General features: G+C 44.5%; 2 protein-coding genes across 4 annotated transcripts; one reads left to right on the plus strand and one right to left on the minus strand.

Moving 5' to 3' along the window:
- Nucleotides 1-327: 327 nt before the first annotated feature.
- Nucleotides 328-12,349, minus strand: LOC112080828 (oocyte zinc finger protein XlCOF6-like). Its single transcript, XM_024146763.2, has 3 exons — nt 11,819-12,349; nt 10,121-10,208; nt 328-5,263 (listed from the first exon to the last, which is right to left on the minus strand). The coding sequence occupies exons 1-3, from the start codon at nt 12,077-12,079 to the stop codon at nt 3,834-3,836; spliced, it is 1,779 nt and encodes a 592-aa protein (XP_024002531.1). The 5' UTR covers nt 12,080-12,349; the 3' UTR covers nt 328-3,833.
- Nucleotides 12,350-12,376: 27 nt separating this feature from the next.
- On the plus strand, nt 12,377-23,541 carry LOC112080829 (oxidoreductase NAD-binding domain-containing protein 1). 3 transcript variants are annotated; one of them, XM_024146765.2, is made up of 8 exons: nt 12,377-12,905; nt 13,304-13,367; nt 13,625-13,728; nt 15,006-15,047; nt 15,180-15,279; nt 15,966-16,211; nt 20,967-21,075; nt 21,299-23,541. In XM_024146765.2, the coding sequence occupies exons 1-8, from the start codon at nt 12,805-12,807 to the stop codon at nt 21,454-21,456; spliced, it is 924 nt and encodes a 307-aa protein (XP_024002533.1). In that variant the 5' UTR covers nt 12,377-12,804; the 3' UTR covers nt 21,457-23,541. The 3 variants fall into 3 exon arrangements, with proteins under 3 accessions (XP_024002533.1, XP_070298828.1, XP_024002532.1); XM_070442727.1 differs by lacking the exon at nt 15,006-15,047 and adding an exon at nt 20,095-20,198 and having other exon boundaries at nt 15,195-15,279; nt 15,966-16,221; XM_024146764.2 differs by lacking the exon at nt 15,006-15,047 and having other exon boundaries at nt 15,195-15,279.
- The last annotated feature ends 2,525 nt before the right edge of the window (nt 23,542-26,066 follow it).

Genomic DNA, 26,066 nt, shown 5'->3' on the forward strand with positions numbered 1-26,066 from the left:
TTTTCTTGAGCTGAGTGGCCAGATGGTTCACCTGCAGACCCAGAGATGTCTAGAAGCTGTGAAGGAGAAGGGGGGTGAGAAGGAGGACACGGAATGTCACCAGAGATGGGCCAACGCTACCCATGTGGCATCAGCATCTTGCCTCTGTCGATACCTGTATTTAGATGTTTTTCTGTTAAGGATATAATGCAAGTGCTATGGTGGGAAATAATTGAACCATACATTACAGAGGAAATAAACTATGATTTTGTACAATGCTGCACATAAAGGAATATTTTATTTTATGAAATTGCCAGATTTTGTTGGCAAATAGCCTATAATGTAGGCTTAATGATTCATCCTTTTATTTGTTTTTATTGAAAACAAACACAAAACAGGCAGGTACAATGCACAAGTTACAATTACATCATCTTCGAATCAGTCAATTTCCAATTATGAATCCCATTTCTCCCAGTATTCCTGGCCTCTCTCATTCTGTGTTCTAAAGGTCATAGTAATGAAGCCTATGTGAGATGGTGTGCTGCGGTGTGTTCTGACGTCTTAAAAGAGGAGTCGTGCTGAGGGCCTGACCTTTATTCACACATCTGGTTCACAGGGCAAAAGGAAAGGGGACATCAGGGCTGGACGTCATACAATGCATTCGGAYGTATTCAGACCCCTTCCATTTTTTTACAATAAGGCTGTAATTACATTTCCCCCTCATCAATCTACACACAATACCCCATAACGACAAAGCAAAACAGGTTTTTATACATTTTTGCAAATGTATTACAAATTAAAAACAGAAATACCTTATTTACATAAGCATTCAGACCCTTTGCTATGAGACTTGAAATTGAGCTCAGGTGCATCCTGTTTCCATTGATCATCCTTGAGATGTTTCTACAACTTGATTGGAGTCCACCTGTGGTAAATTCAATTGATTGGACATGATTTGTAAAGGCACAGGCCTGTCTATATAAGGTTGACAGTTGACAGTGCATGTCAGAGCAAAAACCAAGCCATGAGGTCGAAGGAATTGTCCGTAGAGCTCCGAGACAGGGTTGTGTCGAGGAACAGATCTGGGGAAGTGTACCAAAAAAATGTCTGTAGCATTGAAGGTCCCCAAGAACACAGTGGCCTCCATTATTCTTAAATGGAAGAAGTTTGGAACCACCAAGACTCTTTCTAGAGCTGGCCGCCCGGCCAAACTGAGCAATCGGGGGAGAAGGGCCTTGGTCGGGGAGGTGGCCAAGAACCCGATTGTCACTCTGACAGAGCTCCAGAGTTCCTCTGTGGAGATGGAAGAACAACCATCTCTGCAGCACTCCACCAATCAGGGCTTTATGGTAAAGTGGCCAGACGGAAGCCACTCCTCAGTAAAAGGCACATGACAGCCCGCTTGGAGTAAGCCAAAAGGCACCTTAAGGACTCTGACCATGAGAAACAAGATTATTTGGTCTGATGAAACCAAGTTTGAACTCTCAGGCCTGAATGCCAAGCGTCACGTCTGGAGGAAACCTGGCACCATCCCTACGGTGAAGCATGGTGACAGCATCATGCTGTGGGGATGTTTTTCAGCGGCAGATACTGGGAGACAAGTCAGGATCGAGGGAAAGATGAAAAGAGCAATGTACAAAGAGATCCTTGATGAAAACCTGCTCCAAAGTGCTCAGGACCTCAGAACTGGGGCGAAGGTTCACCTTCCAACAGAACAACGACCCTAAGCACACAGCCAAGACAACGCAGGAGTGGCTTCGGGACAAGTCTCTGAATGTCATTGAGTGGCCCAGCCAAAACTGGGACGTGAACCGGGTTGAACATCTCTGGAGAGACCTGAAAATAGCTGTGCAGCAAAACTCCCCATCCAACCTGACAGAGCTTGAGAAGATCTGCAGAGAAGAACGGGCGAAACTCCCCAAATACAGGTGTGCCAAGCTTGTAGCGTCATACCCAAGAAGACTTGAGGCTGTGATCGCTGTCAAAGATGCTTCAACAAAGTGCTGAGTAAAGGGTCTGAATACTTACAGTATGTAAATATGATATTTTTTTTGCAAAGAAATTATTAAATGTTTTTGCTTTGTCATTATGGGGTATTGTGTGTAGATTGAGGTGGAAATGATTTAATCAATTTTAGAATAAGGCTGTAACGTAACAAAATGTGGAAAAAGTCAAGGGGTCTGAATAGTTTCCGAATGCACTGTGTATTTGCTATGCGTCCCCTAGTTCAGATGGAAACAGTTCAAATTAGTGTATTTCTTTAACAATGCCTAATATTTGGTCGACATTGGGGGGGGGGGAGGGGGGGGGGGGTTTTTAAGCCATTTTTCTGAGGATAACTGACTGAATCATTTTGTATTAGTGTACACAATCAAGATTTGAGCCATACAATTCAGATGGCAGACTGATCAATTCGCTGACTGATAACTTTAGTTTCTCTTTCTTAGGCTTTGTCACCATCAGTTGTTACAAGGAGTCAGCATACAGTAATAATATTTTAAATGAAATGAAAAAAGTACTAAAAAGGGTGTTCATTAACAAAACAATGTAACTATGATCTACTATACTGAACAAAAATATAAACGCAACATGCAACAATTTCAAAGATTTACAGTTCATATTAAGAAATCAGTCAATTAAAATMAATTAATTTGGCCCTAATCTATGGCCTTCACATGACTGGGAATACAGATATGCATCTGTTTGTCACAGACACCTTAAACAAAAAGTATGGGTGTGGATCAGAAAACCAGTCAGTATCTGGTGTGACCACCATTTGCCTCATGCAGCGTGACATCTCCTTCGCATAGAGTTGATCAGGCTGTTGATTGTGGCCTGTGGAATGTTGTCCCACTTCTCTTCAATGGCTGTGAGAAGTTGCTGGATATTGGTGGGAACTGAAACATGCTGTCATACACATTGATCCAGAGCATCCCAAACTTGCTCAATGGGTGAAATGTCTGGTGAGTATGCAGGCCATGGGACATTTTCAGCTTCCAGGAATTGTGTACACGTCCTTGCGACATGGGGCTGTACATTATCATTCTGAAACACAAGGTGATGGCGGCGAATGAAGGGCACGAGAATGGGCCTCAGGATCTCATCACAATATCTCTGTGCCTTCAAATTGCCATCGATAAAAAGCAATTGTGTTGGTTGTCCATAGCTTATGCCTACCCATACCGTAACCCCACCACCACTGGGCCTTTTGTTCACAAGATTGACATCAGCAAACCGCTTGCCCACACAAGGCCATACACATGGTTTACGGTTGTGAGGCTGGTAGGATGTACTGTCAAATTCTCTAAAACGACTTGAGGCGGCTTATGGTAGAGAAACTAACATAGCATTTTTCTGGCAACAGCTCTGGTGGACATTCCTGCAGTCAGCAAGTCAATTGCACACTCCCTTAAAACTAGAAACATCTCTAGCATTGTGTTTCATGACAAAACTGCACATTGAGGGCCTTTTGTCCCCAGCACAAGGTGCACCTGTGTAATGGTCAAGCTGTTTAATTAGCTTTTTGATATGCCACACCTGTCAGGTGGATGGATTATCCTGGCAAAGGAAAAATGCTCACTAACAGGGATGTAAACAAATTTGGCACAACATTTGTGAGCAATAAGCTTTTTGTGCGTATGGAAATTGTCTGGGATCTTATATTTCAGCCCATGAAACATGGGACCAACACTGTACATGTTGCGTTTATATTTTTGCTCAGTATAATAATGTATCAATGTATTCCATGACTATATAACGTTATTGTTTCACTGTGGTGGATTAATCTAAAAGTGATTCCTATGAATACAATGAATTTCGTAATAAAAAGGTGTCATAAAAAATGCCAACCATGATCATTTACGACATCTAGGCAGGTGTTTGGAGAGATGTGCTTTCCGAGTGAAGCTGAAAAGGCAGTGGGGGCAGGGATACGGTCTCTCCCCTGTGTGGGTCTTCATGTGGACTTTGACGTGACTCTGTTCATAAAAGCTCTTCCCACATTCTTGGCAGGAGTATGGCTTTATATCACGGTGAGTGTGGGTCCTCATGTGACTGGTCAGAGAACCAGAACGGTTAAACCGGCTGGGGCATTCAGGGCATTCAAATGGCTTCTCCCCAGTGTGTAGGAGCTTGTGCTTGGACAGATCCCCAGACTGAGTGAAGCTTTTACTGCACTCGGTACAGGTGTATGGTTTCTCACCCGTGTGAGTCAGATGATGGTTCTTCAGGTGTGAGAGTCGGAAAAACTTCTTGTCGCACACTGTGCAGTGGTAGGGCCTCTCCCCGGTATGTGAGCGCATGTGTAACTTCAACAACCCCAGCCTCAGGAACGCCCGCCCACAAACCCCACAGTGGTAGTTCTTCTCGTTGCTGTGGATCTTCAGGTGTGTTTTCAGATAAGCTTTGTCAGCAAAGTCTTTACCACAAACGGTGCATTTGAAAGGTCTCTCCCCCGAGTGTGTTCGCAGGTGAAGCTTCAGATGGGCCCTGCTTGCATACCGCTTATCGCATTGGGTGCAGGAGAACTTCCGCTCACCAGTGTGAACCGACAGGTGAGTCCAGAGGAGCGACTTCCGTTTGAAAGTCTTCCCGCAGTCCTGGCATTTGAACGGCTTGAGCCCCGAGTGTATTAACGAGTGATAACGGTAACCGCTGTTCTCTGAGAAGCGCTTGCCGCACTCCTTACATTCGTACGGCTTCTCTCCAGTGTGGATGCGCATGTGAGTGTCCAGGCTCGTAGGAGTACTGAGGATCTTACCACACTCTGAGCAATGGAAGCCGACTTCCAGACAGACCACAGTCTTAGTGTCCTTAGGTTTAGTGCCCTCTGGTTCTTGACACTGGTGTGGCCCTAGTCCCCAGCAATTCTCAAAGCTCTTCCCACAGTCAGCACAACTGATGTGACCATCGGTGCGAAAAACAGCCATTTTGTGCAAATTCTTGCAGTGCTTCAGCAGGGTGCCCAGGTACGGGAATCTACGGGCACACTGCGGGCAGGGGTGGAGTTTCCCCGGAACCCTGGGGGGACGGGCAGGTTTCTGGGGAAGGGCAGAGGGGTGGGCCTGGCGGGTGTGGATGTGTAGCTGTCGTGGGGTATGGAACATGCAGCTGCACTGGGGACAGCTGTGTGTGGGGGCATACACGGTTTTACTCTTTGAGACGTGGCTTTTCAACATGGCCAGGTACTGCTTCTGGTGTTTGGTCTTGATGTGGTTCTCCAGGAAGTAACAGTCAGTGAAGGAGATGGTGCAGTGTGGACAAGGAAAGAACTGCGGAGAAGAGACTGAGGGAGAGGGATAAAGAGGTGATTAGGCCTTGAACTCAGAATAGCCTATGTTCTGTTCAGCTTGAGAAGGAGAGCGTGAAGATGAGGAGGACCGGAGATACACTTTGATAGCCTGCTACTASTATAATATATTTTTATTAAAAACAATACGTTTCTTGCCCGTGATGTATTTATCAGAGTTATTGACCTCACAATAAGCCAGATTGGAGTAACTTACATTGTGGTGCTGAAACTTGAAGCAGCAGCCGCACCACAATGGAAAATGGCTCATGGTGCAGAAAGTAGGAACATTCCAGTAGGCATAATTTCAAAGTCTTCATTTTAATTAGACTTTACTAACAACAATCGGGCTTTGTGTTGGAGCCTATTTCTTCCCATTTAAGAAACGAGGTAGGCCTACCTGTTGACAGCCTAATTAGGCTATATAGGCTGCTATATCCATAGATTTTATTGGTCAATTCCTCCACCCAATATCCCCTCTTTAAATAGCATACCTCTGTGTCAGTGAAGGGCTGTTAATTTAAAACCAATACTCAAATTGAGAGGGTATGAAAGAAAATGGCAAAACACACAGGCCTACCGTTGTTAGCTTAAGATTTAGGAAAGTAAAACAGATCTGATTAAATAAAGTGATGTATAACAGCGCTTTGGTCCGAGATGCTTTATGCTAGAAACAAGCTGTAAAGTAATCTAATTCTGTCACTATCAAATGATAAAGCTATTCCCCTTCTCTACAATAGAAGATATTTAAACCCAGACAGCTTTTGGGGAAACACTTGTTACCTTCTCTCATTGGGTTAAACCACAGAAGAAGAGTAGCCAGCAGTTAAAGCTTAAATGTTTCTGCATCGGTAGGGCTACTCTGTCTGGGGTGGAAAGGTAGGTCTACTCTGTCTGGGGTGGAAAGGTAGGTCTACTCTGTCTGGGGTGGAAAGGTAGGTCTACTCTGTCTGGGTTGGAAAAGGTAGGCCTACTCTGTCTGGGGTGGAAAGGTAGTCTACTCTGTCTGGGGTGGAAAGGTAGGCTACTCTGTCTGGGGTGGAAGGTAGGTCTACTCTGTCTGGGTGGAAAGGTAGGTCTACTCTGTCTGGGGTGGAAAGGTAGGTCTACTCTGTCTGGGGTGGAAAGGTAGGTCTACTCTGTCTGGGTGGAAAGGTAGGTCTACTCTGTCTGGGGGAAAGGTAGGTCCTACTCTGTCTGGGTTGGAAAGGTAGGCTACTCTGTCTGGGGTGAAAGGTAGGTTACTCTGTCTGGGTGGAAAGGTAGGCTACTCTGTCTGGGGTGGAAAGGTAGGTCTACTCTGTCTGGGGTGGAAAGGTAGGTCTACTCTGTCTGGGGTGGAAAGGTAGGTTACTCTGTCTGGGGTGGAAAGGTAGTCTACTCTGTCTGGGTTGGAAAAGGTAGGCCTACTCTGTCTGGGGTGGAAAGGTAGGTCTACTCTGTCTGGGGTGGAAAGGTAGGTCTACTCTGTCTGGGTTGGAAAGGTAGGTCTACTCTGCTGGGGTGGAAAGGTCGTCTACTCTGTCTGGGTGGAAAGGTAGGTCACTCTGCCTGGGGTGGAAAGGTAGGTCCTACTCTGTCTGGGTTGGAAGGTAGGCTCCTCTGTCTGGGGTGGAAGGTAGGCTACTCTGTCTGGGTGGAAAGTGTAGGTCTACTCTGTCTGGGGTGGAAAGGTAGGTCTACTCTGTCTGGGGTGGAAGGTAGGTCTACTCTGCTGGGGTGGAAAGGTAGGTCTACTCTGTCTGGGTGGAAAGGTGAGTCTACTCTGCCTGGGGTGGAAAGGTAGGTCTACTCTGTCTGGGTTGGAAAGGTAGGCCTACTCTGTCTGGGGTGGAAAGGTAGGGCCTACTCTGTGGGTGGAAAGGTAGGCTACTCTGTCTGGGGTGGAAAGGTAGGCCTACTCTGTCTGGGTTGGAAAGGTAGGGCTACTCTGTCTGGGGTGGAAAGGTAGGGCTACTCTGTCTGGGTTGGAAAGGAGGCCTACTCTGTCTGGGTTGGAAAGGTAGGCTACTCTGTCTGGGGTGGAAAGGTACGGGCTACTCTGTCTGGGGTGGAAAGGTAGGCCTACTCTGTCTGGGTTGGAAAGGTAGGTCCTACTCTGTCTGGGGTGGAAAGGTAGGGCTACTCTGCCTGGGGTGGAAAGGTAGGCCTACTCTGTCTGGGTTGGAAAGGTAGGTCTACTCTGTCTGGGGTGGAAAGGTAGGCCTACTCTGTCTGGGTTGGAAAGGTGGCTACTCTGTCTGGGGTGGAAAGGTAGGGTCTACTCTGTCTGGGGTGGAAAGGTAGGCCTACTCTGTCTGGGTGGAAAGGTAGGCCTACTCTGTCTGGGTGGAAAGGTAGGTCTACTCTGTCTGGGGTGGAAAGGTAGGTCTACTCTGTCTGGGGTGGAAAGGTAGGCCTACTCTGTCTGGGTTGGAAAGGTAGGCTACTCTGCTGGGGTGGAGGGTAGGCTACTCTGTCTGGGTTGGAAAGGTAGGGCTACTTGTCTGGGTTGGAAAGGTAGGCTACTCTGTCTGGGGTGGAAAGGTAGGCTACTCTGTCTGGGTTGGAAAGGTAGGGCTACTCTGCTGGGGTGGAGAGGTAGGTCTACTCTGTCTGGGTGGAAAGGTAGGCTACTCTGTCTGGGGTGGAAAGGTAGGCCTACTCTGTCTGGGTGGAAAGGTAGGTCTACTCTGTCTGGGGTGGAAAGGTAGGCCTACTCTGTCTGGGTTGGAAAGGTAGGCCTACTCTGTCTGGGGTGGAAAGGTAGGCCTACTCTGTCTGGTTGGAAAGGTAGGTCTACTCTGTCTGGGTGGAAAGGTAGGCTACTCTGTCTGGGGTGGAAAGGTAGGTCTACTCTGTCTGGGGTGGAAAGGTAGGCCTACTCTGTCTGGGGTGGAAAGGTAGGTCCTACTCTGTCTGGGTTGGAAAGGTAGGCCTACTCTGTCTGGGGTGGAAAGGTAGCCTACTCTGTCTGGGTGGAAGGTAGGCTACTCTGTCTGGGTTGGAAAGGTAGGTCTATCTGTCTGGGTTGGAAAGGTAGCCTACTCTGTCTGGGGTGGAAAGGTAGGCCTACTCTGTCTGGGGTGGAAAGTAGTCCTACTCTGTCTGGGTGGAAAGGTAGGTCTACTCTGTCTGGGGTGGAAAGGTAGTCTACTCTGTTGGGGTGGAAAGGTAGGCCTACTCTGTCTGGGGTGGAAATGAGGTCTACTCTGTCTGGGTTGGAAAGTAGTCCTATCTCTGTCTGGGGTGGAAAGGTAGGCCTACTCTGTCTGGGGTGGAAAGGTAGTCTACTCTGTCTGGGGTGGAAAGGTAGGCCTACTCTGTCTGGGGTGGAAGGTAGGTCTATACTCTGTCTGGGTTGGAAAGGTAGCTACTCTGTCTGGGTGGAAAGGTAGGCCTACTCTGTCTGGGTGGAAGGTAGCCTACTCTGTCTGGGGTGGAAGGTAGTTTACTCTGTCTGTGGAAAGGTAGGCCTACTCTGTCTGGGGTGGAAAGGTAGGTCTACTCTGTCTGGGTTGGAAAGGTAGGCTTACTCTGTCTGGGTTGAAAGGTAGGCTACTCTGTCTGGGTGAAAGGTAGGCTACTCTGTCTGGGTTGAAAGGTAGTCATATCTGTCTGGGTTGGAAAGGTAGTCTACTCTGTCTGGGTTGGAAAGGTAGCCTACTCTGTGGGGTGGAAGGTAGGTATACTCTGTCTGGGTTGGAAAGGTAGGTCTACTCTGTCTGGGGTGGAAAGGTAGGCTACTCTGTCTGGGGTGGAAAGGTAGTTCTACTCTGTCTGGGTTGGAAAGGTTAGTACTACTGCTGTCTGGGTTGGAAAGGTAGTACTACTCTGTCTGGGTTGGAAAGGTAGTACTACTCTGTCTGGGTTGGAAAGGTAGTACTACTCTGTCTGGGTTGGAAAGGTAGGCTTACTGTCTGGGTTGGAAAGGTAGTACTACTCTGTCTGGGTTGGAAAGGTAGGCTTACTGTCTGGGGTGGAAAGGTAGGCTTACTGTCTGGGGTGGAAAGGTAGGCTTACTGTCTGGGGTGGAAAGGTAGTACTACTCTGTCTGGGGTGGAAAGATAGGCCTAATTTTTTTAAGTACCATGCTCAGATTCCTAATGATGTCTCAGATTTAATTATTTGCAAACAGGGACAGTTTCATTGCAAACAAGACACACTGATTTGGCATTAGAGAAATATGATAAGATTAACACATAGGCCTATCTCTCTGTACATTCTTATTAGCCTGTAATTTGTGTGGTATTAAAAAATATTCTGCTAATATGTACAATTGCATGAAATGTTTATAAAAAGGCAATTTTTTCTCTGACCTGAAGTCACAGTGACAGATTCATGCAATGATTTTACAATAAAGGAGATCTTTCCACCCCAACTCTTGTCCACGGCGAACCTTTGGGCCCTCAGCCCTGTGTGCTATAAAAAATCCTGCGTTGCCATCTAATGCACACAGGACGAATAACAGTTTATAAAACGACATATGTAAGGCTCTAGTCTGTCCAAGAAGTGAGGGTAAATGCTAGGCATGTTTTCTGCTACCCGCTTTGTGTTTTCATTCTTATTTTGGGTATAAGGGAGGGTCACTTGTTTTTTTACAGTGTTCAGGGAGGGTTTAGGTTAAATATATTTTGCTGAAGGAAGGCCATCCATTTTCATTAGAGGTCTGATTTTCTTCATCTAACCCTTATTGTGAATAATGTTCACTCCCTATGGGGTGGGAGAGGGAACAAATAAAAAAAGAGAAATGTAATTTTCCTAATTCAAGAATAAAGAAATAATCCCTGCTGACATCAAATTAAAATCTTCAGTAATTTATCACCCATTTTCACTGCAGTATTGGGTGTAGACTGGAGTATGTACATGTCCTACCTTCATCGTTGTCTTCATCCCTCCTGGCTCCTGTCTCCTCCTTCACCAAACGCACTTTAGTTTCTCTCAGAAGAGTCTTAAGCACCACCTTATCGATTAGAAAGATGAAGAAACCACAGTAAGCATAAACCAACAACCTTCACTGAACAAAAATATAAACGCAACATGCAACAACTTCAAAGATTTTACTGAGTTACAGTTCATAGAAGGAAATCGGTCTATTAAAATAAATTAGGCCCTGATCTTTGGATTTGGCCTGTGTAATGTTGTCCCACTCGTCTTCAATGGCTATGCGAAGTTGATGGATATTGGTGGGAACTGGAACATGCTGTCATACACGTTGATTCAGAGCATCCCAAACTTGCTCAACGGGTGACATGTCTGGTGAGTATGCATGGCACGACAATGGGCCTCAGGATCTCGTCACATTATCTCTGTGTATTTAAATTACCATCAATAAAATGCAATTGTGTTTCTTGTCCGTAGCTTATGCCCGCCCATACCATAACCTCACCACCACTGGGCACCCTGTTCACAACGTTGACATCAGCAAACCACTCGCCCACATGACGCCATACCTATTGCGGGAGAAAGTTGGTGTTGCCAAATTCTCTAAAACAACATTGGAGGCAGCTTATGGTAGAGAAATTAACATTAAATTCTCTGGCAACAGCTCTGGTGGACAGTCCTGTAGTCAGCATGCCAATTGTGGCATTGTGTTGTGTGACAAAAAGTGCACATTTTAGAGTGGCCTTTTATTGTCCCCAGCATAATGATCATTCTGTTTAATCAGCTTCTTGATATGCCACACAAGTCAGGTGGATGGATTATCTTGGCAAAGGAGAAATGCTCACTAACAGGGATGTAAACAAATGTGTGCACAATAAGCTTTTTGTGCATATGGACCATTTCTGGGATCTTTTATTTCAGCTCATGAAACATGGGACCAACACTTTACATAATTTGTTTATGAGCTGTCCATTTGTGATTGATTGTGCTGCGGCTTTAGTTTCAGCACAATGGAAGTTACTCAAATCTGGTTTATTGTGAGGTCAATAACGCTGATAAATACACCATGGGCAAGAAACATCATTCATTTAATTAAAAACAATATAGTAGTCGCAAGCTATCAAAGTTGACCTCTGGTCCTCCTCATCTTCGCACTCTCCTTCTCAAACTGAACAGGACACAGGATATACGCTAGTCCGCGAGCAAGATAGTTAATCTTTTGGACTAAGTCTAATCAAAAAGTATTTGTGGAAAAAGCCTTTGACTCTCTTGCTGAACTGCCACCGTAGGCCTAAACAGCACAGCCATTGGTTAGGCAGATCAGCAAGAGCAGAGCAGGCCAGGGCTCGGGGTTGGAATATTCATTGCAGTGTATAATGCAGCCTAGTTGTATTTACACCATCCCAGCAGCTATCTTAGAAATATTACTTTTCTCTGTGCATCACACTAAATAGCCAATATGCTCACTTGATATTGAGTGCCCAGCTGAGAATCAGAGATGAGGGGCAGCATCAAGCACGTCGATATATAGCCTTATAAGCAACTCATTCTAAAACACTGAGAAAAATGGAAACGTCATAAATTACATGACCTTCCCCTGGACTAGATTTTCCTCCAGGTAACCATTCTGTAAATTTCGATCCATCCCTAAAAGTCACATGTTGGGGAAAGACTACTAACTCATCTTACGTTTGACAATTTTGTTAGTATCACCACAGGGCTCCTCGATATCTTGCTATACCGGGTCGCTTGGTTGGACGTAGTTTGATGTTGCTTGACGTGCTTTTGCTTCTCCAGCAAAGGACGTTTGGAATGGTCACCAATTTCCTTCCGTTCAAAGTCTCCTGGTTCTTTTTTTATTCGGATGGAGTTGAAAGTAACCCCATTAGTGTTGGACTGTTTAGTCCTATTGGTTGTGTTGCTTTGCTTTTTCCCAGGTTTGTTATTCATCGTGTGGACTTGAGTGCCTCCGTCGACACTTTTCCCTTCCTTTGAATTCTGCGAGAAAGACTAGCTAGGTAACGTTAGATTGAACTCAAGACCAGCTCATCACAATGATATCCTATCCAACACACAAAAAAAGTTAACATTAGGCTGCACTATCCAAAAATTAAATCCGCAGAATAATGAAGAAACCATACATCTGCATGACACAAATGCTGAAACCTAACTGATTATCGATAGAACATCCATGTGGCATGCGCAGTATCTGCGCAAATATGAACACACGAAAGAGCATGCCGTCAATCACTTCCGGTGTCAACAAATCTTCCACACATTTCAGGAAGGTTATCTAACCTGCAAGAATATCATATCAAACATATTGTCATACATTGGCAAGACTTGCTTTTCAGATAGACTAGCTATATTCCGTAGGGAATGCAGTCAATGCTACGATAGCTGTAAATGTTAAGTGAGAGAGTATAGGCTTGTTGTGTGACTGGGCTGGCTGAGCTAGCATGCTATGGATTTCTCTGTTTTAAAAACGGTGGTTGCACAGTTGGTTAGCATGCTAGCTACACCAAACGTAAACGTATCGACAAAATTACTCACCTGCTTGTTGTGATCTGTTAAATCTGGTTTAGATCACTATAGCGTCAGCTAGCTAGCCACTAACACCCTCCCTCAATAGGTTGCCTCTCTAAAGAAAAGGTAAAGTGACATTATATTGCGCAATGAGCGTCCTCTGTATACTTTTCATGGCTGCTCGAAGCTTCACATTGTCGGGGGCGTCCGGCGGTCTGATACGGTCGCGTGTATTGTGTTCGATCACAAGGTGAGTTGGGTTTCATATATAATATGTCGAGTATTGTTGCTGTCAGGTGGCCCGTCACCCCTCTGCCACTGTTGGGGGGTTAGGAGCGGGCTTGGGGCTGATTGTGCGGCTACTACACTTTTGTCACGTCTTTAACAACACCAAAGCTGCCATACACCCTGAACTACTCGCCTGTTTTTAGATGATCATGATTTACTTAAAGTTCGCTGGACCCATCTGACAATAGGTACAAGTCTATTTCTTGTTGGTTATGATGTCCGCACACAGGTGAGACTGCAGTGTCTTTCTAGGGGCTATTGAGGTTATACACGTAACTGACCTTTGTGCTGATTAGCTTGGCTACATTCTTTTCTGATAGACATGTTTAAATAAAGTAGGCACTTCTGTTGTCTTTTCAGGAAAATGTCATCCAGAAGACAAATGGACCATCTAGAGAGGACAGCCAGCAACTACAGACAAGATGTGAGTGACCATCCAGCTGTGTTTGTACTGTAGCAACAAACCTGTGGCTTATGCAATCCAAAGCTGAAAACAGTTTAACGATCTGTGTTATGATGAGACTGACAATATCGAAGAAATTGTGTTAATCTGTGTATATCTCGGCTAAAGGTTTCTAATGTACAGATTCTCAACTATTACCACAGTTTAATTGTGTTAATCTTCATGATTGATTGACAGGTTATTTCATTTGTAAATTGTGTGTTGGTGTGTGTGTCCAGCGTGTATATCCGGCGCGGGTATGTGGCATCATGGACGAGTCTGAGACAGTGAAACGCCTCCGGCTAGCTGTCCATCCAGACTTTACTTTCAGAGCTGGACAGTGGTGAGTAGTACAGTACTGTCATTTGTTTGGCTACATTCATAGCTCGTTGAAAGGAGACTGAATACAGCATTTACACCAATGGCTTTGGGGAGAGGATGTTTACACCTATCCAATCCTTTCAGATCTGCACAAGTGCGTAGGCTATAGGTATGGGTAGATACGGTATAGGGGGAGAGGCAGTGTGTTGTCACAATTAACCAGTATATCACATCAACAGTTTGTTGGACAAAAGGTCCACACAGCTGTATAGAGGTTATGAAATTCATTATCTGGCACAGGCTGCTGTCAATCATCACGCACAGTGAGAGAGATTACCCCCTGCAATCCATCAAGGTCTTGCGCAATCCTCTTTTTATAATGGCTGTAATACCTTTACCAGGCACTAGAGGGAAGTGTTGTATTGAATGTGTGTAATGCTATTTACAGTGTTGCTCTCCCCTGCCACTGTTTCCCAGGTCATTGTGTTAAAAGACAATGTTCTCAATCAACCCACCTGGTTAAAATACAGGTAAATAAATAAGTTGATAAACAAATGCATATGATGACAGCAGGAAGCAGTTAGGGGGGATTTCCAACTTGCAAGATCGTTTCAGACCCAATAACAGGCTTCATAACATTAATAACATAACATTTAGCACTCTGTTTTTCCAAAGCGACTTAGTCATGCGTGCATTCATTACCAATGGGTGGTCCCGGGAATCGAACTCACTACCCTGGCGTTACACGTGGCACGCTCTACCCACTGAGCTACAAAGGAAAACGGCATTAGTATTGTAGCTAAAAGCAAAGCACACATCCATAGACATGTTTAATTTATGTGATGTAAAAGTACATTCAGTTAATAAATATCCCCTTCAACTCTGAGGTCCATACTGTTGGTGGGCGGTTTGTGTTGTCTATAAACAGAAGGGGTTGGATGGATGTAAAACAGATGTAAATACTTTGGTTACACCTCCTCCAGTCCATATGACAGGTGGGTAGGAGGAGTGGGAGAAACATATGTGTGTGTCTCTGTTTAGGTGTCAGAGAGGGAGAGATGCTTGCTAGTTGTTATTGCCTTGGAGGGCTGTGTACTTATTTATTTTTTTCGAACTTGTGGAAAGTTACCACTTCCTGTGGTATGTGATGTGAGAGACATGGACACATTCTGTACATTTTGAGGTTGCGTTTGAATCCGTTAGATTACGTTCTCAGTTGGACATGTTTTGCATTACTTAACAATAAGGATTCTCTTTTTGTCTCTCTCGGTTTGTCTGTCTGTCTCTCTGTGTGTCCAGGGTGGACTTCTTCATCCCTGGTATGGACTCCACTGGCTTCCAGTTGAAGCTCGCATCCGCTACAAGACCATGGTGCTTGCCTACGGAGCTGTGAGGGGAACGGCACCTCCGTACCTTCAGGCTCTGATCAGGCCCTACACCCAAACAAGGGCACTGCGTTCATCCACCTGTGTGTTCTGTGTGTTCCAGTCCAGGTCTGCTGCAGAGAGAGGGCGTTATCGAGCTGGCTGTCAAATACACACAACATCCCCCCGCACATTGGATACACACCAAGGTGAGTGAGTGTGTGTGTGTCTACATTGAAATGAACATTTTCACATGTAGTTTTAGTTTCTGCCTCAAAATCAATAGCATTGGCAGTGTCTGTCAGTCTTTCTGCCTGTCTCTCCATCTGGTGTGTTTGTGTGTTTATAGGTTGTATTGTAAGTCTGATCTCATCCAGTAGCTGTGTCTTCTCTAAGCAGTAAGCTGTGTGTGACTGTGGTTGTCGCCACATAAAGCTGTCTGATATTCCACAGTAAAGTGGTTGGAGACTGTACTCAGCCCTGGGATTGTTTGATGAGCCTGTTGTTAACTCTTCCGTCTGTACTGGGTTAGAGTGTGGGGACTGTGACAACAGATAAAGCAGAGGAGTGTGTGTATACATGTGTGTGTGTATAAAGAGAAAGGGAAAAGGAGAGGGAATTTGCTGCTGTTGTCTTCAAAATACCCCCCATACCAGCTATAAGGTCTCTCTCTCCCATCGTGTGTGTGTAACAGCGTCTGTGTCTCCTGAGACTCCTGTCAGAAGTAGCTAAACCGATGCTGCATGGGAGTCGTTTTTTTATATCTCTAAAATAGACTTTCTCCACAATAGGGAACAGAAAGCAGACTTCTAAAATGTGGACACGTCTCATACCTGAGTTATTTATCATTACAAAATAAACACTATTTTTATTCTTTCTCTCTCTCTCTCCTCAGTGCACCATGGACTCTCATGTAGCAATGCGTGTGGGCGGTAACTTCTTCTTTGACCCCCTGCCCTCTGACCCCTGTGTTGACCTGTTGTTGGTGGCGGGGGGCGTGGGCATTAACCCTTTATACTCCATCCTGCTTCACGCCGCTGACCTGCTACGACAGAACCCCGCTAACGTAGGGAGGGGCTACAACATAGGCTCCACCCACCTCTGCTACAGCGCCAAGAACGCACAAGAGCTGCTCTTCAAAGTGAGGGGGGGTACGTGGGTTGACTCATAACCCGCAGCCCCTGTGGTTATATCCGCAGGGCGGGTGGGTTTAAGGGGGGGTACGTGGGTTGACTCATAACCCGCCCAGTCCCTGTGGTTCTATCCGCAGGGCAGGTGGGTTTAGGGGGGGGGGGGTACGTAGGTTGACTCATAACCCGCAGTTCCTGTGGTTATATCTGCGGGGCGGGTGGGTTTCGGGTCATGAAATATTGTGTGGATAAAAAATAAAATCAATGTAGCCTATACTGTACATATAATTCATATCTATAGGCTACATTGAGGTCTTTCTTTTATTATTTATTATCTGCTGTTAGTGCGTAGCCTAAGGGACTTCAAATCTATTTTTATTGGTCACATACACATATTTAGCAGATGTTATTGCGGGTGTAGTGAAATGCTTGTGTTCCTAGGTCCAACAGTGTAGTAGTATCTGTCAAAATGGTACGTCAAGGGAACTACTGTTCATATGGGTTAAATGGAATAGTAACCTAACTGAAATCTGAACTGTAGGTCTATAACCTCTCACATTGCCTAATATAACATTAACTGCAGAATGAAGCATTTCTTGCAGTAAAATTACACACCAAATGTAAATTTTGACTCGGGAACAGGAGTGGAGGAGTGGAGTGGAGAAATATGAGTTATTTATTTCCGCATAGAGAATGAATACACGGTTAGCACTGCCACATTTACTATCTTTATAAGCATCATAAAAGCTGATTTTAGTAATTCAACCACATAAAATATGCATCTAAGCTTTTAATTTCCTTAAAACCAGTCAAACTGATGTCAGTTTGAAAATGTTGCTTTCTTTGCGTTATCACATTTTCTCCCCAGTCCCTAAACATCTTTGCTGTGTGAGCGAAGCAGAGAATTTTGATTCGATTTTATTAGGATCCCCATTAGCTGACGCCAATGGTGACATCTGGTCTTACTGGTGTCTGACACGTAACAAAAAAGACTACAGACAAGACATTACAATTTACATGCATTCAAAAACATGAACATGTAGTGTATCTATCAGTTACACATACATGTCAGGACATACACACAACAAGTAGGGAACATAGGGGAGAGGCGTTGTGCCGTGAGGTGTTGCTTTATTCGTTTTGTGAAACCAGGTTTGCTCTTCACTTGCGCTATGGAAGGGAGTTCCATGCAGTCACGGCTCTGTATAATACTGTACGTTTCCTTGAATTTGTTCTGGACTTGAGGACTGTGAAAAGACCTCTGGTGGCATGTCTGGTGGGGGAAAGTGTGTTTCTCAGTGCTGTATGTAAGTTGACTGTGCAAACAATTTGGAATTTCTTATAACTTGAAGTGATGCAGTCAGTCTTACCTCAACTCTGTTCTGGGTCAGCTGCAGCTTAACTAGGTCCATCTTTGCAGCACTTGACCATATGACTGGACAATAATCAAGATGACCTCCCTTGATGCATTCATTCTATCGATTTATGACATTCTGGTGAGCAAGGGTTTATAGTTGAAGTCGGAAGTTTACATACAACGTAGCCAAATACATTTAAACTCAGTTTTTCACAATTCCTGACATTTAATCCTAGTAAAAAGTCCCTGTCTTAGGTCAGTTAGGATCACCACTTTATTTTAAGTGTGAAATGTCAATAATAGTAGAGTGATTTATTTCAGCTTTGATTTCTTTCATCACATTCCCAGTGGGTCAGAAGTTTACATACACTCAATTAGTATTTGGTAGCGTTGCCTTTAAATTGTTTAACTTGGGTCAAACGTTTCAGGTAGCCTTCCACAAGCTTCCCACAATAAGTTTGGTGAATTTTGGCCAATTCCTCCTGACAGCTGGTGTAACTGAGTCAGGTTTGTAGGCCTCCTTGCTCACAGATGCTTTTTCAGTTCTGCCCACTAATTTTCTTTAGGCTTGAGGTCAGGGCTTTGTGATAGCCACTCCAATACCTTGACTTTGTTGTCCTTAAGCCATTTTGCCACAACTTTGGAAGTATGCTTGGGGTCATTGCCATTTGGAAGACCCATTCGCAACCAAGCTTTAACTTCCTGACTGATGTCTTGAGATGTTGTTTCAATATATGCACATAATTTTCCTGCCTCATGATGCCATCTATTTTGTGAACTGCATCAGTCCCTCCTCCAGCAAAGCACCCCCACAATATGATACTGCCACCCTCATGCTTCACGTTTGGGATGGTGTTCTTCGGCTTGCACGCATCCCCCTTTTTCCTCCAAACATAACGATGGTGATTATGGCCAAACAGTTCTATTTTTGTTTCATCAGACCAGAGGACATTTCTCCAAAAAGTACAATCTTTGTCCCCATGTGCAGTTGCAAACCGTAGTCTGTTTTTTTTATGGCGGTGTTGGAGCAGTGGCTTCTTCCTTGCTAAGTGGCCTTTCAGGTTATGTCGATATAGGTATCGTTTTACTGTGAATATACCTGTTTCCTCCAACGCCTTCACAGGGTCCTTTTCTGTTCTGGGATTGATTTGCACTTTTTGCACCAAAGTACGTTCATCTCTAGGAGACAGAACGCATCTCCTTCCTGAGCGGTATGATGGCTGTGTGGTCCCATGGTGTTTATACTTGCGTACTATTGTTTGTACAGATGAACGTGGTACCTTTAGGCATTTGGAAATTGCTCCCAAGGATGAACCAGACTTGTGGAGGTCTACAATTATTTTTCTGAGGTCTTGGCTGATTTCTTTTGATTTTCCCATGATGTCAAGCAAAGAGGCACTAAGTTTGAAGGTAGCCTTGAAATACATCCACAGGTACACCTCCAATTGACTTAAATTATGTCAATTAGCCTATCAGAAGCTTCTAAAGCCAAGACATAATTTTCTGGAATTTTCCATGCTGTTTAAAGGCACAGTCAACTTAGTGTATGCAAACTTCTGACCCACTGGAATTGTGATCCAGGGTATTATAAGTGAAATAATCACAAAGTAGAAAGTAGATGTCCTAACTGACTTGCCAAAACTATAGTTTGTTAACAAGAAATTTGTGGAGTGCTTGAAAAACAAGTTTTAATGACGCCAACCTAAGTGTATGTAAACTTCTGACTTAAACAACTGTATTTAGTCTCTGGGGCAACAAGTAATGACAGAAGAGAAGCTGCATGTATCTAATTATAGACAAGTTGACTAACAAACAGCCTCAAAAAAACGTTCCGCTGTCTGACTGTAGACAACTGCATTTTCTATGTTAGCGGTTTAGTGTTGGGTGCGTGCCTCAGATTTTCACTTTATCACATATAGCCGGGTGGTTGCGGATGGGTTATTAGCAATTGTGGGCGGGTGAAAAAACAGCTGACCCACGCATCACTAGTGTGTGTGTGTTAGTGTTACTGAGCTACAGTTCATATAAGGAAATCAGTCAATTGAAATTAATTCATTAGGCCCTAATCTATGGATTTCACATGACTGGGAATACAGATAAGCATCTGTTTGTCACAGATACCTTAAACAAAAAAAAAAGGTAGGGGCGTGGATCAGAAAACCAGTCAGTATCTGGTGTGACCACCATTTGCCTCATGCAGCGCGACACATCTCCTTCACATAGAGTTGATCAGGCTGTTGATTGTGACCTGTGGAATGTTGTCCCACTGCTCTTCAATGGCTGTGCGTAGTTGCAAGTCCAAAATGTGCTCAATGGGTGACATCAGGTGAATATGTAGGCCATAGAAAACTGGAACATTTTCAGCTTCCAGGAATTGTGTACAGATCCTTGTGACATGGGGCCGTGCATTATCATGCTGAAACATGAGGTGATGGAGGTGTTTGAATGGCACAACAATGGGCCTCATGATCTCGTCACGGTATCTCTGTGCATTCAAATTGCCATCAATAAAATTCAATTGTGTTCGTTATCCGTAGCTTATGCCTGCCCATACCACAACCCCACCGCCACCATGGTACAGTTGAAACCTGGATTCATTATTGAAGAGCACACTTCTCCAGCGTGCCAGTGGCCATTTAAGGTGAGCATTTGTCCACTGAAGTTGTTTATGACACCGAACTGCAGTCAGGTCAAGACCCTGGTGAGGACGATGAGCACGCAGATGAGCTTCTCTGAGATGGTTTCTGACAGTTTGTGCAGAAATTCTTTGGTTGTGCAAACCCACAGTTTCATCACCTGTCTGGGTGGCTGGTCTCAGATAATCCAGCAGGTGAAGAAGCTGGATGTGGCAGTGCTGGGTTGGCATGGTTACACGTGGTTGTGAGACCGGTTGGATGTACTGCCTAATTCTCTAAAATGACTTTGGAGGCAGCTTATGGTAGATACATTTAAATAAAATGTCCTGGAAACAGCTGTGGTGAACATTTCTGCAGTCAGCATGCAAATTGCACGCTCCCTCAACTTGAGACATCAGTAGCATTGTGACAAAACTGCACATTTTAGAGGGGCCTTTTATTGTCCCCATCACAAGGTGAACCTGTGTAATGATCATTCTGTTTAATCAGCTTCTTGATATGCCACACCTGTCAGGTGGATGGATTATCTTGGCAAAGCAGAAATGCTCACTGACAAATTTGTTCACAACATTTGAGAGAAATAAGCTTTTTTGTGCATATGGAACATATCTGGGATCTTTTATTTCAGCTCATGGGACCAACACTTTACATGTTGCGTTTTATATTTTTGTTCAGCGTTTGTATATATCTAGTTGTATTATATCAGGGTTTGTGTGTGGGAATGAGACCAATAATTGTTCCTCCTTGTCCCTGCTCTTCTTCTCTGCTCTCAGAAAACCATCATAGATGTGTGTAAAGAATTCCCAGAGAAATTCTCCTGTGACTTCCACATCACTGCACAGACGGCAGACATCGACCAGGAACTCCAACCGTCCATGAACCGTAAGTACTACAGAATGACCTTAACACAACCACAAATGTTTACTGAGACAATCTGCAATGGGTTGGAAATTATCTATAGTTTAACTGGATATGTTTCCGTTGGCTGCTAAAAAATACATTCCCAATTCATTTAAATGGATCCATAAAATGACAGCACTACATGAAAGTACATTTTCCATGTCTTTTAATAAAAAAAATGTAATGTTGATTTGATCTTCCACAGGTGGGAGGCTATCAGAGGGGGAGTTGCGTCGCCACGTCGACCCTAACACTACGCTGTGTTACCTATGTGACCCTCCACCCATGATAGAGAGCGGGGTCCAGACCCTGCTCTGTTTAGGCCTATCCCAGGACAGGATACTGTTTGAGAAGTGGTGGTAGTGCGTACTGAAGACAGACCTCTTCATCAACTATCCACTGCTGCGTCACTGAATATTGTATATCAATGGTGGGAGGACCCACCCTGCTCTCTCCCCCAGTCCCTATGAATTCTAAGACCAACCCAGCACACACCACCCAGACCACGCACCTGCCCATGTTACCATGGCAACATTTTTGGGGCCTTTGGACCATATTTTTCTGCAGGTGTGACCTGGCCACATCATTTGATTTATTTTACCTCACCTAAATGTGTATTTATACCAGGTACCAACTTGTACAACTGGCTTGACTCGGCTACAATTTGAACAAATTAACGCACAACTGAACTAATCTCTCTTTACCGGAATATTCAACTCAACTATCACCTGACTCGGGTGTTCACCAAATGCAATGAACATCAGTTGTACAGCCCGAGTGTGTATAGGGCCATTGATCTGAGCCTGGCTGATGGTGACCTCTGACCTGTGTGAAGTGCAGTATAATGTGTGTATATATAGCTTTCCTGATGATCCACTACAAGGATGGAGAAACACACTCAAACAGTCCTCAACTCAGTGACTAATAAACTGAATCCTGCAGGGATGCAAACTAGTCACCTTTCGGCGTAATTCGCCGTTTTGAATCTAAAATAGGTGACCTACGTGATTCTTGTAGATCCGATGAAAAAAGTTTGGGGGGTGGGGGTTGGATTACAGCTGTCTGTCTGTAAGTGAACGAGTGATCCGCGTTTGGAACAATACTGACTGTATCCAAGGCTCCGCCAATCGTTTACATAACAACAGAATGGAAGAAAGAAGAGACAGCCAATTCACTAGTTACAGAATCAGCGCGCGCACTGGAAAGGCAGCTAGTCAGTTACAGCAGGGCGCCCCCTGAACGGTAACGTTAGGTGATAAGCCTGACCGGGGTGAGAAGGTGACGAAGCGTACTTCATGAGCTGTAACCGAAAACTACTGGCATTTGGAAAGTTTGAGGTGAGGGAGAAATTGTGGTGGACGTTAGCTAGCCAGAGAAATGTTGAGCAACATTAGCCAATTTATCTGGTCAAATAAATTAGTTTATGGTGTGAAAATTAGCTTTGCTAATAATGTCAGACAGCTAACGTTAGCTAGCTAACATTACAACATCAGATGAGCAAACATTAGTAACCTAACCAATTCGCACCGAGGTAAAGACAGTTTCAGGTTGGATATTCGCATGTAGTTTTCCTTACGTCCACCAACATCAGTTAGGGACCGTCAACATAGTGACAAATCAAATTTCAATAGCTCTTTAACCATTACTCCTAACACTTTCAAAACTGGTTGTAGCTAACCCGATGGCATAGACACACATTGCACACCCTTTAGTTTGTCCATTTTCATCTCACATGGTTTTACATGAATTTTTCAAAATTTTGAATTTCAATAGCTCCTTGGCCATGTGACTTCAAACAAGGTTCAGAATGTCCACTGACTATACCTTCATATTGCACACTGATGTTTGTCTACTTTCATCTCATGCTATTAGACTTAAATATGTAAGCTTTGCAGGCCTTCATTTTACATGGGTGTTACATTTTGTTGTTTTTAAGTCTACAAATGTTCCATCCTCGCAATAACTATCTTTCACATGGACACTGAAAAGATCCGCTTAAAGGAAGGCGCACAGGTAGGCCTCATGAAAAACAACGTTTCATATGCTCTGTTAATCACAGTAATAGGCAGTGATTTGTAAGTCACAGTGAGCTTGATAATGTGAAGGAATCCTTTTCATAGCATCACTTTCATATACTGTACATTAAGACAAATCCTTCTATGTTGAGTATTAGAACGCAGTTTACATAACTTGATATAACCTGATAATGACTTGACTTACAAAATGCAATATTGCATCTGAGGGTTRGTTTTTCTGATGAAAATAGTTATTTGATGCATGGTCTACCATTTCTAACTGGGAAAAATGAGTAAAATCCTTTTTCAAAAATTGACTTAGGTACATTTTTGTGAAGAGGTATGAGGGTTGTGATATGGATAATTTAATAGTAAAATCATTTAATTGTGGGTCTATGGGTGTTTGGGCCAATAAAGTGCCAACTCAATTCTACCATTGACTGGTCTCTCATGCCCCTATGAACGTGGACACGGCAATAGTTTTTAATCTAAACCAGCCGTTTTTTACTGGAGTACACTAACACCTAATTGGGGCTATTTTCTTGACACATAGTAGCAGTTTACCAGATAAGAAGTCAAGAAAATCTAAAAGTAGATTGTTGTAAGGGTGTATTACATCCTGTGCTGGCCCCATTGTCATATCCATTCTGGATTCTGAGTGGTAAAATCATAGCTGAAAAATGCCTCTGTGTATACATTTTCCGCCAAGACAGAACTGCCAAAGGCGGTGGAGTTGCAATCTACTGCAGAGACAGCCTGCAGAGTTCTGTCATGCTATCCAGGTCTATGCCCAAACAGATCGAGCTTCTACTTTTAAAAATCCACCTTTCCAGAAATAAGTCTCTCYCTGTTGCTGCTTGTTACAGACCCCCCTCAGCCCCCAGCTGRGCCCTGGACACCATATGTGAATTAATTGCCCCCAATTTATCTCCAGAGTTTGTACTGTTAGGTGACCTAAACTGGGATATGCTTAACACCCCAGCCGTCCTACAATCTAAGCTAGATGCCCTCAATCTCACCCAAATTATCATGGAACCTACCAGGTACAACCCCAAATCCGTAAACTCGGGCACCCTCTTAGATATCATCCTGACCAACCTGTCCTTTAAATACACCTTTGCTGTCTTCAACCAGGATCTCAGCGATCACTGCCTCATTGCCTTCGTCCGTAATGGGTCCGCGGTCAAACGACCACCCCTCATCACTGTCAAACGCTCCCTAAAACACTCCAGCGAGCAGGCCTTTCTAATCGACCTGGCCCGGGTATCCTGGAAGGATATTGACCTCATTCCGTCAGTAGAGGATGCCTGGTTATTCTTTAAAAGTGCTTTCCTCACCATCTTAAATAAGCATGCCCCATTCAAAAAATATAGAACCAGGAACAGATATAGCCCTTGGTTCACTCTAGACCTGACTGCCCTTGACCAGCACAAAAACATCCTGTGGCGTACTGCAATAGCATCGAATAGCTCACGCGAATTGCAACTTATCAGGGAAGTTAGGAACCAATATACACAAGCGAAGGCTAGCTTTTTCAAATAGAAATTTGCATCCTGTAGCACAAACTCCCAAAAGTTCTGGGACACTGTAAAGTCCATGGAGAATAAGAGCACCTCCTCCCAGCTGCACTGAGGTTAGGAAACACTGTCACCACCGATAAATCTATGATTATCAAGAATTTCAATAAGCATTTTTATATGGCTGGCCATGCTTTCCACCTGGCTACCTCTACCCCGGTCAACAGCTCTGCACCCCCCACAGCAACTTGCCCAAGCCTCCCCCATTTCTCCTTCACCCAAATCCAGATAGCTGATGTTCTGAAAGAGCTGCAAAATCTGGACCCCTACAAATCAGCTGGGCAAGACAATCTGGACCCTCTCTTTCAAAAATTATCAGCCGCAATTGTTGCAACCCCTATTACTAGTCTGTTCAACCTCTCGTATCGTCTGAGATCCCCAGAGATTGGAAAGCTGCCACAGCCATCCCCATCTTCAAAGAGGGAGACACTCTAGACCCAAACTGTTACAGATCTATATCTATCCTGCCCTGCCTTTCTAAGGTCTTTGAAAGCCAAGTTAACAAACAGATCACCGACCATTTCGAATCCCACCGTACCTTCTCCGCTATGCAATCTGGTTTCCGAGCTGGTCATGGGTGCACCTCAGCCACGCTCAAGGTCCTAAATGATATCATAATCGCCATCGACAAAAGACAATACTGTGCAGCTATATCCATCGACCTGGCCAAGGCTTCGACTCTGTCAATCACCGCATTCTTATCGGCAGACTCAACAGCCTTGGTTTCTCAAATGACTGCCTCGCCTGGTTCACCAACTACTTCTCAGATAGAGTTCAGTGTGTCAAATGGGAGGGCCTGTTGTCCGGACCTCTGCCAGTCTCTATGGGGGTGCCACAGGGTTCAATTCTCGGGCAGACTCTTTTCTCTGTATACATCAATGATGTCGCTCTTGCGGCTGGTGATTCTCTGATCCACCTCTACGCAGACGACACCATTCTGTATACTTGTTAACTAACCTCCAGACGAGTTTCAATGCCATACAACTCTCCTTCCATGGCATCCAACTGCTCTTCAACCGATCGCTGCTCGCATCTGCCTACCCGCCTAGCATCACTACTCTGGACGTTTCTGACTTAGAATATGTGGACAACTACAAATACCTAGGTGTCTGTTTAGACTGTAAACTCTCCTTCCAGACTCATTAAGCATCTCCAATCCAAAATTAAATCTGAATCGGCTTCCTATTTCGCAACAAAGCATCCTTCACTCATGCTGCCAAACATACCCTCGTAAAACTTACTATCCTACCGTTTCTTGACTTCGGCAATGTCATTTACAAAATAGCCTCCAACACTCTACTCAGCAAATTGGATGCAGTCTATCACAGTGCCATCCGTTTCGTCACCAAAGCCCCATATACTACCCACCACTGCGACCTGT

This window comes from Salvelinus sp. IW2-2015, unplaced genomic scaffold (assembly GCF_002910315.2).
Source record: "Salvelinus sp. IW2-2015 unplaced genomic scaffold, ASM291031v2 Un_scaffold16523, whole genome shotgun sequence".
In the NCBI taxonomy this organism is placed as follows: domain Eukaryota; kingdom Metazoa; phylum Chordata; class Actinopteri; order Salmoniformes; family Salmonidae; genus Salvelinus; species Salvelinus sp. IW2-2015.